The sequence below is a fragment of the Prinia subflava genome, chromosome 14, assembly GCF_021018805.1.
Source record: "Prinia subflava isolate CZ2003 ecotype Zambia chromosome 14, Cam_Psub_1.2, whole genome shotgun sequence".
In the NCBI taxonomy this organism is placed as follows: Eukaryota; Metazoa; Chordata; class Aves; order Passeriformes; family Cisticolidae; genus Prinia; species Prinia subflava.
In genome coordinates this window covers 349,519-366,758 of record NC_086260.1, presented here as the reverse complement: position 1 = coordinate 366,758, position 17,240 = coordinate 349,519, and the positions used below count along the sequence as shown (strand labels likewise).

Here is a 17,240-nt window from a genome sequence, read left to right as displayed (position 1 = left end):
TACAGTCTTCAGCTGTCCTGCACAAGAGCTTGCTCAGCTCCTTGGAGCTGCAGGTGGAGCAGGGCTGTTCCAATGCCTGAGCCTCTGCTCCTGCACAGGCCAGGCTCAGTTTTTCCCTTAGTCATTGGAAAACAGGGTTGAACAGAAGGCATGCTAGTCTAGGGATTTCCACAGGGTGCTATGTGTCACTGATGCACAGTCATGAGTGAGGAGCTCCTACTAATTCCAGAAATTGGAGTCGTGTTGCCATTCCTGTTGGTGCAAATATCTGTTGTGGAATATCTGAGAACCCTTGCTCTGTGCCCTGGCCCAAAAGAAGGCTCTGTGCTGTGGGGCCTTTGCTGTCAGACTTCTGCAGATCTCACAGCACCAGAGACTCTGCACTGTGGCTGTGCAGACTGCTCTCATTTTTAAATAACCTGTTAAAGGTTCTGCCTTAGCTACACTCGTCTCTGTCTCTCTTTTCTTTGTGTATCAGGCGTGAGCTTTGGTGATAAAGACATGCAAAATTCTCTTGTTATGTTCTGTCAACATCTCTTTTTTCAAGGGATGAAAGAAACACAGTACTACAGAGGCCTTGTGCTGTGTTGCTTACTGATGTAAGTTGTTGGTTTTCCAGCTTAGAGATGTGTGTCTATGTTTTTCATACCACAGGAGGAGCCTTTCAGCTTCCACTTGCCTGAAACCCTCTTCAATATTTCCAGGTTTCTGCTTCACAGCTTAACAAAGGAGACTCCTTTGGGGATCTCAAAAGTGTATCCTTCCAGTACAGTATAAAATCTAGCAGTTATCATGTGATACATGAAAGGAATAACTCCTGTTGGTCCAAGGCAGGGATGTCCTGCAGGAATCTTCAGCTGTTAGTTATCATTAATGGGAACTGACTTCTGTCCCTCAGGAATAATCAGCATCTTCAGACTATTGTGTGCTGAGCTGCACTAGTTTATTTGTTACAGTTTTGGAGAGCTGTGCAAATCAACTAACATGTAACTCTGCTGGGCTGCCTTGAACACCTGCCCAGTCTGGTGTGTCACCCGTGTCAGAGGAGCAAGTTCAGGACACCAGTCACTGCAGAAAGATGTTTGCTCTGAATCTTGACAGTGTTGTTGCAAGGAGACTGAGCTGAGACAGAAGCAGGGAAACTCAGGAGCTTTTGCTTTCCATGAGGCCAGAGTGGCTGTGTGGTCTGTCAGGCCAACATCTGCATGGCTTTGTGAACCTCTGGGGAGTGCTTCCTAAAGGGCTGTGTGAGCCCAGTGAAATGCACCTTTCTGTGAGAGACAGCCTGAGGGTCACTGGATGCCATAGGGAGGCCTTGTCTTGGTTTCACTTCATTTCTGGCTTTGGATGGAATATTAGCTCTCCTTTTTATAACTTCCTCACTTAAAAATGCAGGATCTTCCATGTCTTGGATAACAGGCCTTGTGGTCAGTAGGTGTAAACAGCAGTTACTGTTTCACTCTGGTGAAAGGGAAGGACAAGACTTGGTTGCTAACATGGAGCACACTATTTCAAGTCATATTAGGTGTATTTTCTCAGTGTCAGTGGGTTACTTATGCTGTTAAAAATGTTTGGATTTTGGTTTTTTTGTGACTGGGGGAAAATACATGCACCCAAAATTACTGAAATATTGTAAATGGAGTCAGAATATTTAATCATAGGAGCCTTTATGTAGGGTCAGTTCCTTACCTTGCTAATAATTGCCCACAGATATTTTGATAGTCCTTTCACATGTGTTTGTAAATAAAGTCCTGTAGCTTTCTCTGGTTAAAACCTGTTTGAGATCCTGGTGTTGGATATGCTTCATTGCACAACTTCTGTGATTAGACAGAGTATTGCATTTTTTCCTAAATGCTGTATGTATTTTTATTCCTTAATTAAATTATAGCAATACATTATTGGCCCTGGCAAAGCAGAGTAAAGCTCTTGGTGCATATAAATTGGCTCGTCATGCCTATGACAAGCTGCAGGGACTGCAGATCCCAGACAGGTTCCAGAAATCCGTGGAGCTGGGCAGCCTGACAATCCGATCCAAGCCATTCCATGACAGTGAAGTAAGCTGTAATGTGTTTCATGTTAATCATTAATATGTGGCCTAATCCTGGGATATGAGTTCCTGTGTGCACAACACAATCTGAAATGTATTATGCATGGCTCTGTGATATAATTATATTTCTGCTGGAAACACAGTCCTTTTATTGTTATTCTTCAAGTCAGACTTCCTTGTGTTCCTGAGAGCAAATTAAAATCAGCCTTCTCTTTGTGGGCAGCTTCCATCCTCCCTCTCCTCTCTTGCAGTCACCTTCCTTGCTGCCGATTAATTCTTCCAAGCCCTTTTCTCCCCTGTTCACACGCTATTGTTCCACAGTCTTTGTCTCTCTCTCCAGCTGGAGGTCACTTTCATTTGTCCCACTCCTAACACTCTCTCCCTCCTCCCTCCATCCCTTCAGTGACCTTCCTTCCGTAAATCTTACTTTAACAGCTTTTCTTCTTTCACTGAAGTCTGGCTTTCTGCAGTGTTCTATAAAGCCATGACTCAGAGAGTACTCACTAAAAATAAATTGCATTGTACCAGTGAACATGCACCTGGCCTCCTGAAATAATAGAAACACACCCTTTAAGAACTGCCTAAAATAACTGCTCTTGAAAAGAGAGGAATTCATTGGAGAACCTAAATTTGACCAAATCTTAGAGCAAAAAACTTTGCTTCAGTAAACTTCTCTTCAGCTTCTTTTGTCCCTGTGTATTTGATGCAGAATTCTGCTTCTGTTACTGCAAACACAAGGTGAAAATTTAATTGTTAAAATGGTGAGGACAGCTACTTTTAATGGGAAAACTTGCTGGTTTGTTAAAAAAGGGGAAGCATTTTCAGATGTTGGAGGATCTGATTTCACAGCAGTGCTTCTCCAGACTGGCGCTGGTGTTGTGTCGGTGCTGTCAGCCAAAGGGGCCCGTATTTAATTGAAAACAAAGAGCTGGGGCTGTGCCGCTCTGTGACTGCCATGCTCTCAATCTCTCTTTTCAGGAGCTCGTGCCCCTGTGCTACAGGTGCTCCACCAACAACCCTTTGCTGAATAACCTGGGGAATGTCTGCATTAACTGCAGGCAGCCTTTCGTCTTCTCGGCCTCCTCCTACGGTGCGTTGGGACCTCGGGTTTGGTGCAAGTAGATAAATGTTAACAGAGTAGGTTAGCACTTAGTTTCTTCTCTCTGCAGTGTTGTTTTGCCAAACAAATGTTCCTTTACTGTTGTTTCATTTGACTGAGTGGGGATTGTTGGCGCTCACTGCAGAGCAGCAACGCAGCATTGTTTTATTGCCAGACACTGAAATGCATCTCATGATGTTCTGTGAAGGTGAACACGATCCTTTCAGAGGTTCAGGGGGTTTGGTTTGCTGCAATTTTTTTTAACTTGTTTCATGAGAGAAGGTGGGCAGAGCACCACTGATGTGAAGGAGCACAGGATCTGCTATGAGGCATCTCCTGAGTTCCTGCAGGTCAAACACTTCCTGCCTTTCTCACCTTTTAGAGGTGCTGCATCTGGTTGAGTTCTATTTGGAAGATGGCATCACAGATGAAGAAGCTGTAGCTCTCATTGATCTTGAAGCTCCAAGAGCGAATAAAAGAGAGAATAAATGGCAAGAGATGCTGAGTGACAGTATCCTTTTGATTAGAATCGGTTTCCTTTTCTTAGGGAAAAAATTAAACCATTTAGAGGGTTTTTTCCCCTTAACTTTAAACCTTTCTTTTTGTTATATGACTGATGTAAGTACAATTGCATCTTGTTTCTTTGTTGTGTTAGTATAACTACCAAAATATGGTTTAACTAAACCTAATATTGTCAAGACACTTTTCCATCAGGACAGTTTATTTATAATTCTGTGCCACGTTTACTTTTAACAGAGGAGTGCCATGCTTTACCTATTCTGTGTGAACTGCTTTCTGACAAGGATGGGGGGAATCTGGAGCGTGTTGCTTCCAGTACATCTTCCTTTAGAGGCTGCTTTCTCTCAGCCAAGGGAAGTAGAACTTCACAATTTTCCTGCTGAGATCTGGTTTGGAATGCTTTGGCATCCAGAGCCCCCAGTTGTTAGTGGGGGGGTTGTAGAATATGAGACATAGAGTAATGCACAAGAACACACAAACTCTGACTAAAGCTGCCCAAAAATGTAACTTCAATAGATTGCTTCCTTTGCTCTGTCATGCGTGGAAGGCTAAGAGCTGATGTCATGCCTGGCAGTGGTCAGACTTGCTGTTCTACAGCAGCTGCAGTGATAAACTTCCCCAGTCACTGGAAATCCTAGCAAGGCCTTCTTGGTACTTGTAATGCCCTGGGCACTGGCACAGTGTGAGATACTCTGAAGCAGTGAGGTGCTGGCCCTGCTGGGCTGCTCTCACATTGGTTCTGTCAGTGCTGGCTATGGTAAGCAGAGCCAGTTTTACAGGAGTTCTTGTCCTTCCTTAAGACGTGCATCCAGATGCTCAGAGTTTGAGGCTTGATGACAGTACAGATATTATTATGGAGGATGATGATCCCTTTACAGCAAAACTGAGCTTTGAGGTAAGAACTGTACCTGTGTCTACTAATAGAAATTACTAGAAAATTCTACTTTACAAGGCCACTCTTCTGGTGTGTATGTGGTACAAAGAGAGCTGCAGAGGAGGGGACTGGGAGAGGGATGGCTCTTGACAGGGAAATGGACTAACTAGTTAACTCTTCCCTTAAGAACACAAACAAAACCCCTCAAAACAAACAGACAAACCAGCAAAACCCCCACAAAACCCCACCTCACAAAACAACAACGATTTTAAACCAAACACTCCTGGAATTTTGTTCCCTCACCGTGCACTGGTCCAGCAGCAACACACGTGTGGAGCAGGCCCTGCCGTGAGGGTTTGTTAGAGATTGTGAGTGTGGCTGTTATTTGCAAGGAATTGTGTTACAGAGGTAAGGGAAGCTCACTGCAAACGTGGCTGGATGCTGCTGCGGGAGGTTTTGATGAAACTGAGAGGGAGTTTGGTGCAACAAGGCTTGGCCCAGTTCCGCATTAGCTTCTTCTACGGAACTTCACTTTGCTTGTTAAAGCAGCTCCTGCAAGGGCGCTGCAGTCGGTAAGAGCCCTCTTTTCTCGCCCTGTGCAGCAGGGGGGCTCCGAGTTCGTGCCGGTGGTGGTGAGCCGCGCCGTGCTGCGCGCCATGAGCCGCAGGGACGTGCTGGTGAAGCGCTGGCCGCGCCCGCTGCGCTGGCAGTACTACCGCTCCCTGCTGCCCGACGCCTCCATCACCATGTGCCCGTCCTGCTTCCAGGTAGCCTCTCGTGGGGAGCCTTACAAAGTGAGCAAAGCCCTAGCCAGAACCTGAGGGGTGACACATTGCTAATCATTGAAACCTCGTGCTCTGAAATGTATTCAGCAAATTCCTGGATGAGGTGAAACCCCACCTCTGAGCTGTGTGATAGACACGGGAACAGCTGCCTTCGAGGACTTGGCTGTAGCTGAATTTGAGAAGTTGCCCCGACAACAAGTCAGAGCCTCCTGAGCAAACCTTGGGTGGCCAACAGAAGCTGATTTATATTTATTTCCTTTTGCTCTGTCTCTCTGACTTGAAGCCTGGTCTAGCAGGGAAAACCAGTCAGTGACTGTTATCTTGTGGTTCAGTCCTGCTCCTGCCTCGCTCAGAAATGAATTTTGAAATGCTGGAATTCAGTCATGTTTGCTTACAAAACTGCCTAATTGTCCATTCTTTAGCAAAGGGAGTTAACGGGTTGGGTTTGTGCCTTCTCAGCAGCACTGGCAGAGGCCTCTGACGTGCTTGCTGCTCTGTTCAGGCTGTAGCATCTCAGGTGATTGAAACCGAGAGGAACAATTCTCTGTCATGGTAGTTCCAGAGTATCTGTGCTATTGAGCAGCCATTGAGCTCAGTTTGCATTTTCTTTGAGCAGGGTACAGGCTAACTTGTTTTAAATCTGTTCCTAATTAACAGATGTTTCACACAGAAGACTATGAGCTCCTCATACTCCAGCATAATTGTTGTCCGTTCTGTCGGCGGAGAACAGATGAGTCAAACCAATGAAGAAAACCAGTCTTTTACCTCAACAACAGGTGGCTTGGCAGAACACCTCCTAGATCTGTAGAGCTTTCCTAATAACTTAGTTATATAATCTTGTCTCTCTTTATATGTAAGAGTGAAACTAAGTTGAAGAATTGTAACTATTTTTTTAAAATGTCTGGGTTTTGTGAATGTGCTCTGCATTTTCTAGAGAGGCAGCTGAAGTGCCACAGAATTTTACAGGAATGTTTCTAGGATCTAGTTCAGCCTTTAAGTAATTGTTTTTACTCCAGATTGTGCTCCTAAATACACAGCAGTTATTGACAGATCTTCAAATAAATTGGTCTACTTTTCACTATTTATTGTCTCAGAATTTTCTGTAATAGTCATGCTTCTGATCTTGAATTTCTTTTCCCTTTCTATTCCATTTAGTCAAGAACAGCATTTAGAGCCCTTCAAATATAATCTGAAGAGTTCCACTGCTCTTAGCACTGAGGGCATCTCACAGCCACCCTGGGGCAGGTGGTGGCTGAATCTGTGTGGAATTCACCTGGTTAAAGTGCAGCAAGTCGGGCTGTGCACACCTGGGCTCCGTGGAGGGCTGTGCCAAGGCAGTGCTGCTGGCAGGGCGCCCCCAGCCTCGTGTCAGTGCTGAGCCAAGGGCGAGCTCTGTGTGCCTGTGGAGGAGATGAACGCTGCTCTCTGCTGCAGCTTCTGGTGGAGGCACGAGACACGGGGGACATCAGTCCCAGGCCGCACCTGAGCCCCTCCACTGGCTCGCTCTCCCTACAGGATGGGCAGGAAATAGGAGAGCAAAAGCCAAGAAACTCCTGTGTTGAGATCAGGACAGTTTAATAGCTGAAGCAGAGCTCTGCATGCAAGCAAAGCAAGAAGGAATTTATTCCCTGCATCCTGGAGAGCAGGGCTCAGCATGAGTGACCGTCACTAGGGAAGGCAAACACCACAAGCACAACATCCTCCCTTCTTCCCCCTTTCCCTGAGCTTTTATTTTGGAGCACAGCATCATCTGGAGCGGCACGCTCATTTACCCAGCTGTCCCGGGCCTGTCCCTCTGTTCCCAGCCCTGCTCTGGCCTGTTGCTGAGGGGGACAGAGCAGGGAGAATGGAGACCCCAGTGCTCAGCCCCAGCTGCAGCTCTGGTGTATTCCCAGTGCCAGTTTAGACACCAACACAGCCCCCCACACTGCTGTGAGGGACATGGACTCTGTGCCAGTGACACCTACGGACCCCTGGGCAGGGGGATCTCACCAGGATGGCCAAAGGGCCATTCCCAGCAGCAGGAAGATTTGTGTAGGTAGCCAGCTTGGCTGGAGCTGGGCAGTGGTGTGTCTCTTGACTTTAATCCAGTATCAGCTGTGCCCGTGGTGCCAGAGTTCTGTTGTGATGGCAGCCTGTCTGTCCCAGCTGCCTTCACCTTGAGTGGGAAAGGACATGAGTAACTGGCTGAGGTGTTTGGTGCTGGCAGGGCAGCTCCCCTGGGAGCAGCACTTTGCATGTGAAATGGGATTTGTCTGCTCGGTTCCTCTGGAAAAGGGGACCCTGCAATCACACTGCTGGGTTTCTGAGTCCCCTCAGTGGTTCCTGACCAAGTTTGCTTGATTTGCCACTTTAAAAACATTCTGTTCTAATTACAGCTCGTCTGCTTTCTGACTCAGCTGTCACTGTTTGCAGTGAAGACTCTGCTATTGACATGGATAAACAATGCTGTTTGAAATGGGAGCCAGGGTGGAATTCAGCTCCTTTTGGAACTGAGCTGGCTGTGCAGAGCCAGTGGGAATGAAAAATTATAAAACTGAAGAGAAAGGATTTGCTGTGACACAGGGACAAAATGGACCAAGACAAAATGGACCTTTTTTTTTTTTTTTTAACAACTCTGTGAATATAGTCTAACTTTGAAAAGCTTTCTGGGCTTTTCTGGGCAGAAACACTCTGCATGTCTCATACATGGTGAAGGTGTTGTAGTCCAGGCTGCCCTGCCATGGACCCCACCAGCTGGCCTCATGCTGAGGAGTCCCTGGAGATACAAGAGGTTCCCCCCACAGCGCTTTGGTTGGGAGCTGTTGTGAGCAATTTGCCCCGTTCCTCCACCTCTCAGCTGCCTGCCCATCCCACTGCTGCATCCAGTGGTGACGCACGCCAGCCCTAAGCTCTGTGCAGCAGCTGCTACCTCAGCAGTGGCTTATTGCATCAGCTTAAAGCGTTTTAGGAAATAAACCTTTAATCCCTGTGTGCCCAGGTACAAGTGTAAAGAGCTGCATTTGCAGTTAGAAAGTGGCACTGCTCTGGCCTTGGCAGCAAGTGTGAGAAATTGATTGAGAGGGACTTCGGGTGAGCAGAGTGCGTGTGAGGACCTGGTGTTTTCATGTTAAGGTGAAGGAAGCCCTTTGGGACTGTCCAGAGACTGTGGCCTGCATTGGGCTGCCAGCACGGTCTGCCCTAGTCTGTGGTGCCAGCACTTCACCTCCTTCCACCTTCCCCACTTAGAGGGCAGATTTCCCAGCTTGCTCTCTGCTCTGAGTACAGCACTTTGTGCTTTTTTCCATTAAACTTATTGCTAAACCAACCTACAAGGATCATTGGTGAAAATGAGGCCTGGAGGAAGTTTATTAAGGTGAAGAGGACATGAACTTATGTCCATCTTGCACCCATGAGCTCCAGCAGCTCTGGCACATCCTCCTGTATGGGATGAAGCCCTCGCCTTCACCTGCTCCTGGCTGAGAGGAACACCCAGCTCAGCCTGCAGTGCAGCCAAAACAGCAAGGGGAGGTGGGTGCAGAGCAGTCTCTCTTTGTGCTCACCTCCTGTATGTTTTGTCCCACTGCCTCTGAAAAATTAAGAAAAGATAATGTGTACCTCAGCTGCGGGTTGGCACAAGGAATGTTTCAAGCATAAGCGAGTGCATAGAGTGGTGAGTCAGAGAGACAGAGGGCACAAAAGGCTCCAACAAGAGCCCTCCCTGTGGAGTTTGGTTGTGCAGGGTTTGAGGAGACTGAGATTGTCTGTCAACCAGCATATGAAACTGAGTGCTGGCTTCAGCTCTGAACCTGCCATCAGTGCCCTGGACCAGCAGCCTTCTCAGCACCATTGCAGAATGATTCCAGTCCAGGACAGATGGACTAGGTTATTATTTATTAGGTGTTACTGATGTAGTTGGCATGACCCAAATCAGACACAAAGACAAGCACAGAGGAGATGGCACAACTGGTAACCTGCCAGTGGGCCAAGTGTTTCACAGTGGTGGTCAAACCTCCACAGCCAAATTCTGAGTAGAGGGATGGCTGGAGCATGTGGAAGAAGGTTTGGTGATGCTGCCTTCTGCAGCCTCCCACAGGGATTGGCAGTGTGTGGGGATGGCTCTCCAGGGGGGACTGGCTGGTCTCCAGATCCACATTCCCCTTGTGAGAATGGGGCTGGGACACTCCTCTGGTGCTGAGGGTCCACACCAGGCCTGCCCAGCCTGGCCACCATTTGCAGCCCCCAAACGCTGGGGTTTGAACCACACATGTCCCTCTGGTTAGCAGGGAAGGGAAAGGAAGAGGGAGGCTGTGCAAGGTTGCTGCTGCCTGGATACCTGTAAATGAATGGTGCAGTGCAGAGCTATTGCTGTATATGTGACCGTGAGCCATGGTCTCCAACAATGACAGTGCTGGCCAGAAACTGGTGTCACCTTAACACTTTCCCAGGAAAGCCAATTACCCTGGGATGATTATGATTAATAATTCTCTAAACCTAATCGTGCTGACACCAGTGCCTGGAGCTTACCCTGGGGGCACTTTATAAGAGGTGCCCTGTGGAGGAGAGTGTACCTGGTTCTCCTTGGGGTGACAGTGAAGGCTGAGAGGCGGCAGGAGCTCCATTTCAGAGACAATTTCCCCCTTGCACAGAAGAACTCCCACAGTAAGAGCAAAAAGCGCCTCACAAACTGCAACCATGAACGGGACAGAAGGCCAAGACTTCTACGTGCCCATGTCCAACAAGACCGGGGTGGTGCGGAGCCCCTTCGAGTACCCCCAGTATTACCTGGCTGAGCCGTGGAAGTACTCGGCGCTGGCTGCCTACATGTTCATGTTGATTCTGCTCGGCTTCCCCATCAACTTCCTCACGCTCTATGTCACCATCCAGCACAAGAAGCTCCGGACACCTCTGAACTACATCCTCCTGAACCTGGCAGTCGCCGACCTCTTCATGGTGTTTGGAGGCTTCACAACCACAATGTACACCTCCATGAATGGGTACTTTGTCTTTGGAGTAACGGGGTGCTACATCGAAGGCTTCTTTGCCACGCTGGGCGGTAAGTTTTCCAATTATTCAAATGTCTTCTGTCAGGAATTGCCCCAGATTGTAGGAGTGGGAGGGAAAACACACAGATGATCTTGGAAAAACATGGTGCCTGTAATGTCCTTGACCTACTGCTGAGGTGGACTGAGGCCATTTGCCATGTTTCTAAGCTGAAGAGGGTGACAAGTGACACTTTAAAAAAACCCTTTATTTTGGGAGCCACCTGCTCAGTATCCTGAGAATCACGGTGCAGCAATGAAAAGCAGCCAATACCAGATTTTGCAGCTGTTGGATTTGCGCATCTCCTTGGCTCACTTCCTGACTTGAGAGATGACAATTCCTCCCATTTTGCAGGGCTGAATCTGCCATTGGCTCTGGTGTGCTGCATGGTGGTACAGGCAAGCAAAGCTGGCTCTCCTCCCCGTGCCAGCCTTCAGCCACAGCTACAGTTTTACTGGTTTGGTCCTTGTGGCACAAGTTTCCTGGGAAGCTGTGGGTAGTGAGGGGAAGTCCTGGGATGATGGGCACTTGCTGCATATCAGAGTGTGACCACAGGCTTGCAGGTGCAGATGCTGTCTGCAATGAATGGTGGATCAGCCATGAATCTCAAAACATTGCAGCAAAGTGGTTCCTGTGGGTCAGCAGCACAGTGAGAAGGGATCTTCTCACACTGTCCTAACGCATCTCCCTTGATAGTTCTCCATTTATCTTTCCAAACCCTTGGCAGAGATTAAGCTGCTGCCAGGGGTTGTCCTCAGGAACATCAGTCTGAGGAAGTCTCATGCTGCCATCGGGCTGGGTTTTTTCCTTTTGCTCAAAGTTCCTGTGTCCCTTTCTGTCCCTCTCCCTGCTGCAGGTGAAATTGCTCTCTGGTCACTGGTGGTCCTGGCTATCGAAAGATACGTAGTGGTCTGCAAGCCCATGAGCAACTTCCGCTTCGGGGAGAACCATGCCATCATGGGTGTTGCCTTCTCCTGGATCATGGCCTTGGCGTGTGCAGCTCCCCCACTTTTCGGCTGGTCCAGGTAAGGAAGGCACCGGACCCAGGGTCAGGGGTGCGGGAGTCCGGCTGGTGGCTCAGCTGTGGCTTCCAGCCAGTCTCCTCTGCTGGGTGCTGACCTGCTGGGCTCCCCTTGCAGGTACATCCCCGAGGGCATGCAGTGCTCATGCGGGATCGACTATTACACTCTGAAGCCAGAGGTCAACAATGAATCTTTTGTCATCTACATGTTTGTGGTTCACTTCATGATCCCGCTGTCGATCATATTCTTCTGCTATGGGAACCTGGTTTGCACTGTCAAGGAGGTGGGTACCTGCCCGATGCAGCTGCCAACAGGGCCTACCCCTGTCCCCAGTGCAGGGAAGCAGCCCAAGGCTCAAGAATGGTGTCAGGGAGGGCCCTGCAGGGGCCAGCCTGGCCACCCATGAAGAGGGAAATAGCAAACTTCAGATGTGCAGCTTGACTACTGTGGGCCCTGTCCCCGTGTCCCCACCAGTGCAGCACGCGCTGGCTCCATCACGTTTCCGTTCCCTTCTGCCCGCAGGCTGCTGCCCAGCAGCAGGAGTCTGCTACCACCCAGAAGGCAGAGAAAGAAGTGACTCGCATGGTCATCATCATGGTCATCTCCTTCCTGATCTGCTGGGTCCCCTATGCCAGCGTCGCGTTCTACATCTTCACCAACCAGGGATCGGACTTCGGGCCCATCTTCATGACCATCCCGGCATTCTTTGCCAAGAGCTCGGCCATCTACAACCCTGTGATCTACATCGTAATGAACAAACAGGTAACTGGCAGGGTATCAGCAAACTCCTCTTTTGTTTTTCTCCTTATAACAGCTGGCAGAGAGTTACAGCATCTCAAGGTGCCAGTGGTCTGGAACGGGGATTGTTTCCAGGAGATCTAGTCCTGGCACATGGGAAACTGACTGTGCAGCTCATCCTTGGTGTTGCATAAATCTCACAAATGCAAGGTCATTCCACCTGAAATAATGCAGGAGCTGGGTTGATGGAGGAGCCAGGCCTGGAGCAGGCAGGGCTGGCAGTAGATGGGGTGGGCAGCAGACAATGGGGCAGGAGACTCCATATAGGCATAGCTCCTCCTGTACCACAGTACTGAGGGCTTCCAAGCAGCTCTGCTGGGCTTAAAGACAGCTCTGCAGCTAGAGTTGCGTGGTGTCTAGCTGGCTCATCCTGGGCTTTCCTCTCTCCTAGTTCCGTAACTGCATGATCACAACCCTCTGCTGTGGCAAGAACCCACTGGGTGACGAGGACACATCTGCTGGCAAGACAGAGACCTCCTCCGTCTCCACCAGCCAGGTCTCTCCTGCATAGGCCCCCTGGGAGCAGCTGGTCCCTGGGGTGCCACCCTGGGAGCACAACCTTGGCCCCACCGCCACCACCACCTGCCCCTGCTTCACCGTGGCCAAGGCCCTGTGGGGTGGGCTCCTCACTCCTGGCACTAGGAACCCTGGGAACAGGGCTGAAAATGTGTACACACGTTTTGTAATTAAAATGCAAAGGCTTAGCTCCTCTGGCGTAAATCCATGCATTTCTGTTGACTTGCTGAGAGCTCATGCCCCTTCTCTAAGTGCAGACTGGGTTGGAGAGCTGGGCCATGCCTGGGCCATGGCAGAGCTGTCCTTGCCTCCCTCAACCCACCCTGACACCCCAGCCAGGGCACGGTCTGCATCTGCTGCTGCCGGGGCCAGAGCTGGGGCCACTTTCTGGCTCTTTTGCCAGAGGTGGATCCCAGCCAGTGCTGCCCAGTGGCTCAGCCCCATCGTGCTCTGTCTGCCCAGAGCAGTTTTGGCTGCTGCAGAGGCCCCGGCTCTGCCAGATGCTCCCAGCTCTGGCCCTGCCCCATCTGCCAGAAGTCCTGTGATTCCTCCAGGGGGGGACACCGGTGCAGGGTGCTGCCTGGCAGGCAGGGGCAGGGAGGGCCCTGCCAGCCTGGCACAGCCGTGTGTGGCGGCAGCACTGCGGGGCAGCTCTGTGCTCAGCCCTCCAGCACTGCTCAGCAGCACACGGACCGAGCGTGCACCCTCAGCAGCAGCTCTGCTCCATGGCCCCTCACCCCTTCCCCGCAGTCCTGTCTCTCTTCCTTAGGCATCTTCGGACCCCTAGGGCAAGCCCCCAGCAAGCCTGCCCGTGCCCTCCCCGTGTGGCTGTGGCCAGCCTGGCCCCGGCCCAGGGAGGCTGTGGCGGCCCCGGCGCTGTGGCACCGGAGGTTTTGTCGCTGTCCCCCGCGCCCGGCAGGCAGCGCCCTGCAGCATATGGCTCAGCCACGCCGGCATATGTTCCAGGCACTACGAGATGGCACATTGCAATTGTAGCGGTGTTCTTCATTTTTATTTTTAGTTCAGTTATACAAATAAGATGTTTTTCTCACTGTTCAGTGTTATCAACATTTGAAACTATTTTTGTACATTATTATCTTCTTTGATTTCTAATCCTATGCAGCTTTGCAAGGACTAGTAGGGAATGTATAGAGCCCATGCGAGTTAAACCCTTAATAAAGAGCAATTTGCAAGTACAATTCTCTCATTATTTTTTTTTATCGATACTTCTGCATATTCAGTGAAATCTAAAGATTAGAGTTTTATGAATAATTCAGTGTTTAGGCTGATGTCTGATTCATGTACTTCAGATCTGGGAGGTGGTTTTGGAGGGAAGAGGAGGAAGGATTCAGTGTTTATTTGCTGTCCATGAGGCTGTGTCCCACATGAATGTGGTGATGCCTCTGTCCCCACACTGTGCCACCTGGCTGCTGCTGGTGGTGCTAGGGGCAAGCAAGGGTTTGGGACCCTCCTGCCAGCTCAGCCAGGTGCCAGAGGCATCACAGAGCTACCAGAGAGGTGATGGATGGATCCAGAATGAGGAAATGTACCCAAACCTTCTGTGGTGTCAGCCCCAGCAGCTCTCCTGTGCCCCCACTGTCCCCTTCCTGGGGAATTCAGAAATGGACTGGAAATTAAGCAATAAAAAGGCTGGTGCTGGTATGGGGGGGAGGAGGGCGTTGGTGTTTTACTCAGGTTCTCCCCACAAGCACAGGTGCCTGCACGGAGGGGTCATGGAAGTGACGTCGCTGCCCATGTCCAGGGCTGGGAGTCCTCTTCCCCGAACACAGGATTCCGTGGGTGGGGGAAAACTTTGTCCTGCCTGTGGCAGCTGGGGGGAGAATTGCTTCTCCTGCCTCTGCTGGCTAACCAAGCAGCTCTTCCTTCTCCTCCTCTCACCAGTGCTCCCCCCTCCCCACTATCAGAGCCCCATTTCCTAGTGAGGCACACTTGGTAAGGGAGACAGCACGTCCCACCTTCACGCTGGCAATGGGTCTGTGTGGGCTCCATGCTCTGGGCTGGTTCCCTGTGCACCCCACAGCAAGTACTGTCAGTAAGCTGCAATCCCAGCACCCCAACAAGCACCTAGCAGCAGGTAGACACCTTTTGTCTGCCTGTTCAGGGCAATCATCCTGCAAAGCCCCCATGTTTCATCCTTCTCCAAACCTTCTGCTTAGGTGTGCCCCTTCTCCCTGCAGCTCCTCACAAAGCTTTGGCAAAGGGCCTTCAACTTCCAGACCCTGGCTTCCACCAGGGCTTCCATCATAGCAATTAGCAGCTGCCAACCAGCACCTGCAGCCAGCCTGCTCATCAGATAAATTGGATGAAGGTGAGCTGGGTGTGGTAGTAGGATTTGTGGTGCCGTGGGTAGAGCTGCCTGTGACTGCTTGGATTTGTGTACTGTCATGGAGCCTCAACTGGGTAAGGGGTCTGCAAGTTCTGTGGGGTCTCTCAGAGCTGGAGCTTGGCTCAGGCTCTGGGCTATGGTGGCTGTGGTCTCGGGGGGGCTGCAGGGATAAGCAGGGTTGTGGCTGCTTGGCTTCTCGGGGCTTTGAGGCCGTTAGGGCTGTGAATGTCTTGGGACTGAAACCCAGTCCCAAATGATCCCTCTTGCAGCAGCCAAAGCTGCTGGCGTAGCCCAGCGCTATCAGGCCCAGCACCCTCCAACCCTGCACATGGTCAAGGAGGCGCTGCGGGCCCACGACGAGAAGAAAGGTGCCTCTGTTGTTGCCATCAAGCGTTTCATCCTGGCCAAGTACCCCACGGTGGACCCCATCCGCCTCAAGTACCTGCTGAAGCAGGCGCTGAGCAAGGGGCTGAGCTGCGGGGACCTGGTGCGGCCCCACAACTCCTCTGCTGTGGGGGCCACTGGCACCTTCAAGGTGAGCAAGGGCTGCTGGAGCCACAGGGCTGGGGACTGAGGCACTGCCTGGCCCTGTTGACTCCCCTCTCTCACCTCCAGCTAGCACACAAGAAACCACAGCACAAGCAGCAGCTGGGCCAGGCAGATCCTGACGGAGGACAGGCCCCAAAGCCAGGACAGAAAGGGACCACCAAGGCCCTCCAGGCCCCCGTGGCAGGAGCACGACAGAGAGGTAAAGGGCTGCTGGTTCTGTGAACAAGCTCACGCTGCCTGGCTCCACCTGGGCTCACCTGCTGCCCTTCTTCCACAGGTGCCACCAAGCAGCAGCCAAAAGCCACCAAGCAGCAGCCAAAGGCAAAGCCTGTGGACGTGAGTCAGGGCCAGCAGTGGGGTTGGGTGGCTCATGGCGTAGCAGCACCCTGAGGTGCTCCCTTTTCTTCCCTCCAGGCCCAGGCAGGAGCAGCAGGGAAGCCCAGGAGCAAGAGAGCAAAGCAACCCCAAACTGCTGACCAGCCCCGGGCTCATGGCACGGGGCGTGCAGGGCCCCCAAAAGCTGCCAGCCACCGCCAGGCCCCCTCAAAAGGGCGCTCAGGACCCAGCACAGCTCAGGCTGCTGAGAATACAGGAGACAGCGACAGCGACAGTTCTGGAAGTGCTGAGCTGAAAGGGCCCCAAAAGGCCCCCAGGGGAAAGAGCAAGGTGAAGGTGCCCAAGAGGGCACAGCAGGATGCCCCCAAGGCCCAGAGAGGTCAAGGTCAGGCAAAGAAGGCCCAGGTGACTCCAGGAGCTGGGCAGGGGAAGGCCAGGCTAAAGAAGGCAGCCCCCGTGGCAGGAGACAGAAAGGCTCCATAGGGAGCTTAGCCCTGCTTCAGCTGGCCCCAGGCCCTTGGGGTCTGGGCTGGTTTCAATCCCTGGGACAGGTTTTAACTCTGTGTTCACCTCATCCTAATAAAGCTTCTTGACTTGTCTCATGGAATGGCATGGCTGTTGTGGGTCCTGTCCTTGTGCTTCCATCTCTCAGTGCCAAAATCCCTCAGCCCTGTCCTCAACCTGCAGGGAACGGTGGTGAGCTGATGCTGCAGGCGGCTGCCTTGCTGCCTGCCCTCGGGGAGAGGTGCTCTCTCTGTCCCCATGTGTCCCCAGTTGTGCTGCCAAGGGGCCGCTGGGTTTGGGGGTTTGGCTGACAGTGTGCCAGGGGATGGGCAGGGACCTTGAGACCCACGGGACACAGCCTGGGGACATCCCCAGGAAGAGAGCAGATCAGGCTTGGCCGGTGCAGAACCACGGCGCCCACGGCGCTGAACTGCCCGCTCCGGGAGGGAATGGCGCTGGCACTGCCAGCCCCGGGAGGGAATGGCGCTGGAATGCCGGCTCCGGGAGGGAATGGCGCTGCCGGCTCCGGGAGGGAATGGCGCTGCCGGCTCCGGGAGGGAATGGCGCTGCCGGCTCCGGGAGGGAATGGCGCTGCCGGCTCCGGGAGGGAATGGCACTGGCACTGCCGGCTCCGGGAGGGAATGGCACTGGCACTGCCGGCTCCGGGAGGGAATGGCACTGGCACTGCCGGCTCCGGGAGGGAATGGCGCTGCCGGCTCCGGGAGGGAATGGCGCTGGCACTGCCGGCTCCGGGAGGGAATGGCGCTGGCACTGCCGGCTCCGGGAGGGAATGGCACTGCCCGCTCCGGGAGGGAATGGCGC

The 17,240-nt window shown here is 51.8% G+C and overlaps 3 protein-coding genes across 4 annotated transcripts in view; all 3 read left to right on the top strand.

The window, feature by feature from the left end:
* Positions 1 to 6,405, top strand: part of IFT122 (intraflagellar transport 122) — a 29,208-nt gene extending 22,803 nt beyond the window's left edge. For both annotated transcript variants that reach the window (XM_063411367.1, XM_063411366.1), the window contains 7 exons: positions 655 to 755; positions 1,889 to 2,054; positions 3,026 to 3,137; positions 3,529 to 3,657; positions 4,478 to 4,560; positions 5,142 to 5,306; positions 5,982 to 6,405. In XM_063411367.1, coding sequence (XP_063267437.1) covers positions 655 to 755; positions 1,889 to 2,054; positions 3,026 to 3,137; positions 3,529 to 3,657; positions 4,478 to 4,560; positions 5,142 to 5,306; positions 5,982 to 6,071 — 846 coding nt within the window. In that variant the 3' untranslated portion in view covers positions 6,072 to 6,405. The remainder of the gene's footprint in view (positions 1 to 654; positions 756 to 1,888; positions 2,055 to 3,025; positions 3,138 to 3,528; positions 3,658 to 4,477; positions 4,561 to 5,141; positions 5,307 to 5,981) is intronic.
* A 3,593-nt stretch (positions 6,406 to 9,998) lies between these two features.
* RHO (rhodopsin) lies at positions 9,999 to 12,717 on the top strand. Its single transcript, XM_063411455.1, has 5 exons — positions 9,999 to 10,359; positions 11,203 to 11,371; positions 11,486 to 11,651; positions 11,891 to 12,130; positions 12,558 to 12,717. The coding sequence occupies exons 1-5, from the start codon at positions 9,999 to 10,001 to the stop codon at positions 12,675 to 12,677; spliced, it is 1,056 nt and encodes a 351-aa protein (XP_063267525.1). The 3' UTR covers positions 12,678 to 12,717.
* A 915-nt stretch (positions 12,718 to 13,632) lies between these two features.
* On the top strand, positions 13,633 to 16,971 carry LOC134558080 (histone H1.8). The gene is made up of 5 exons (XM_063411579.1): positions 13,633 to 15,103; positions 15,299 to 15,564; positions 15,645 to 15,777; positions 15,856 to 15,914; positions 15,993 to 16,971. Exons 1-5 carry the CDS (start codon positions 15,088 to 15,090, stop codon positions 16,395 to 16,397), a joined length of 879 nt encoding a protein of 292 aa, XP_063267649.1. The 5' UTR covers positions 13,633 to 15,087; the 3' UTR covers positions 16,398 to 16,971.
* The last annotated feature ends 269 nt before the right edge of the window (positions 16,972 to 17,240 follow it).

Excerpts from the sequence above, each read along its gene's own strand:
- LOC134558080 (XM_063411579.1), top strand. Across the intron at positions 15,565-15,644 it reads GGGCCACTGGCACCTTCAAG|CTAGCACACAAGAAACCACA; the intron begins GTGAGCAAGGGC and ends TCTCACCTCCAG. Across the intron at positions 15,915-15,992 it reads CAAAGGCAAAGCCTGTGGAC|GCCCAGGCAGGAGCAGCAGG; the intron begins GTGAGTCAGGGC and ends TCTTCCCTCCAG.
- RHO (XM_063411455.1), top strand. The coding sequence starts at position 9,999 with ATGAACGGGACAGAAGGCCAAGACTTCTACGTGCCCATGTCCAACAAG. Across the intron at positions 11,372-11,485 it reads CCACTTTTCGGCTGGTCCAG|GTACATCCCCGAGGGCATGC; the intron begins GTAAGGAAGGCA and ends CTCCCCTTGCAG. Across the intron at positions 11,652-11,890 it reads TGGTTTGCACTGTCAAGGAG|GCTGCTGCCCAGCAGCAGGA; the intron begins GTGGGTACCTGC and ends TTCTGCCCGCAG.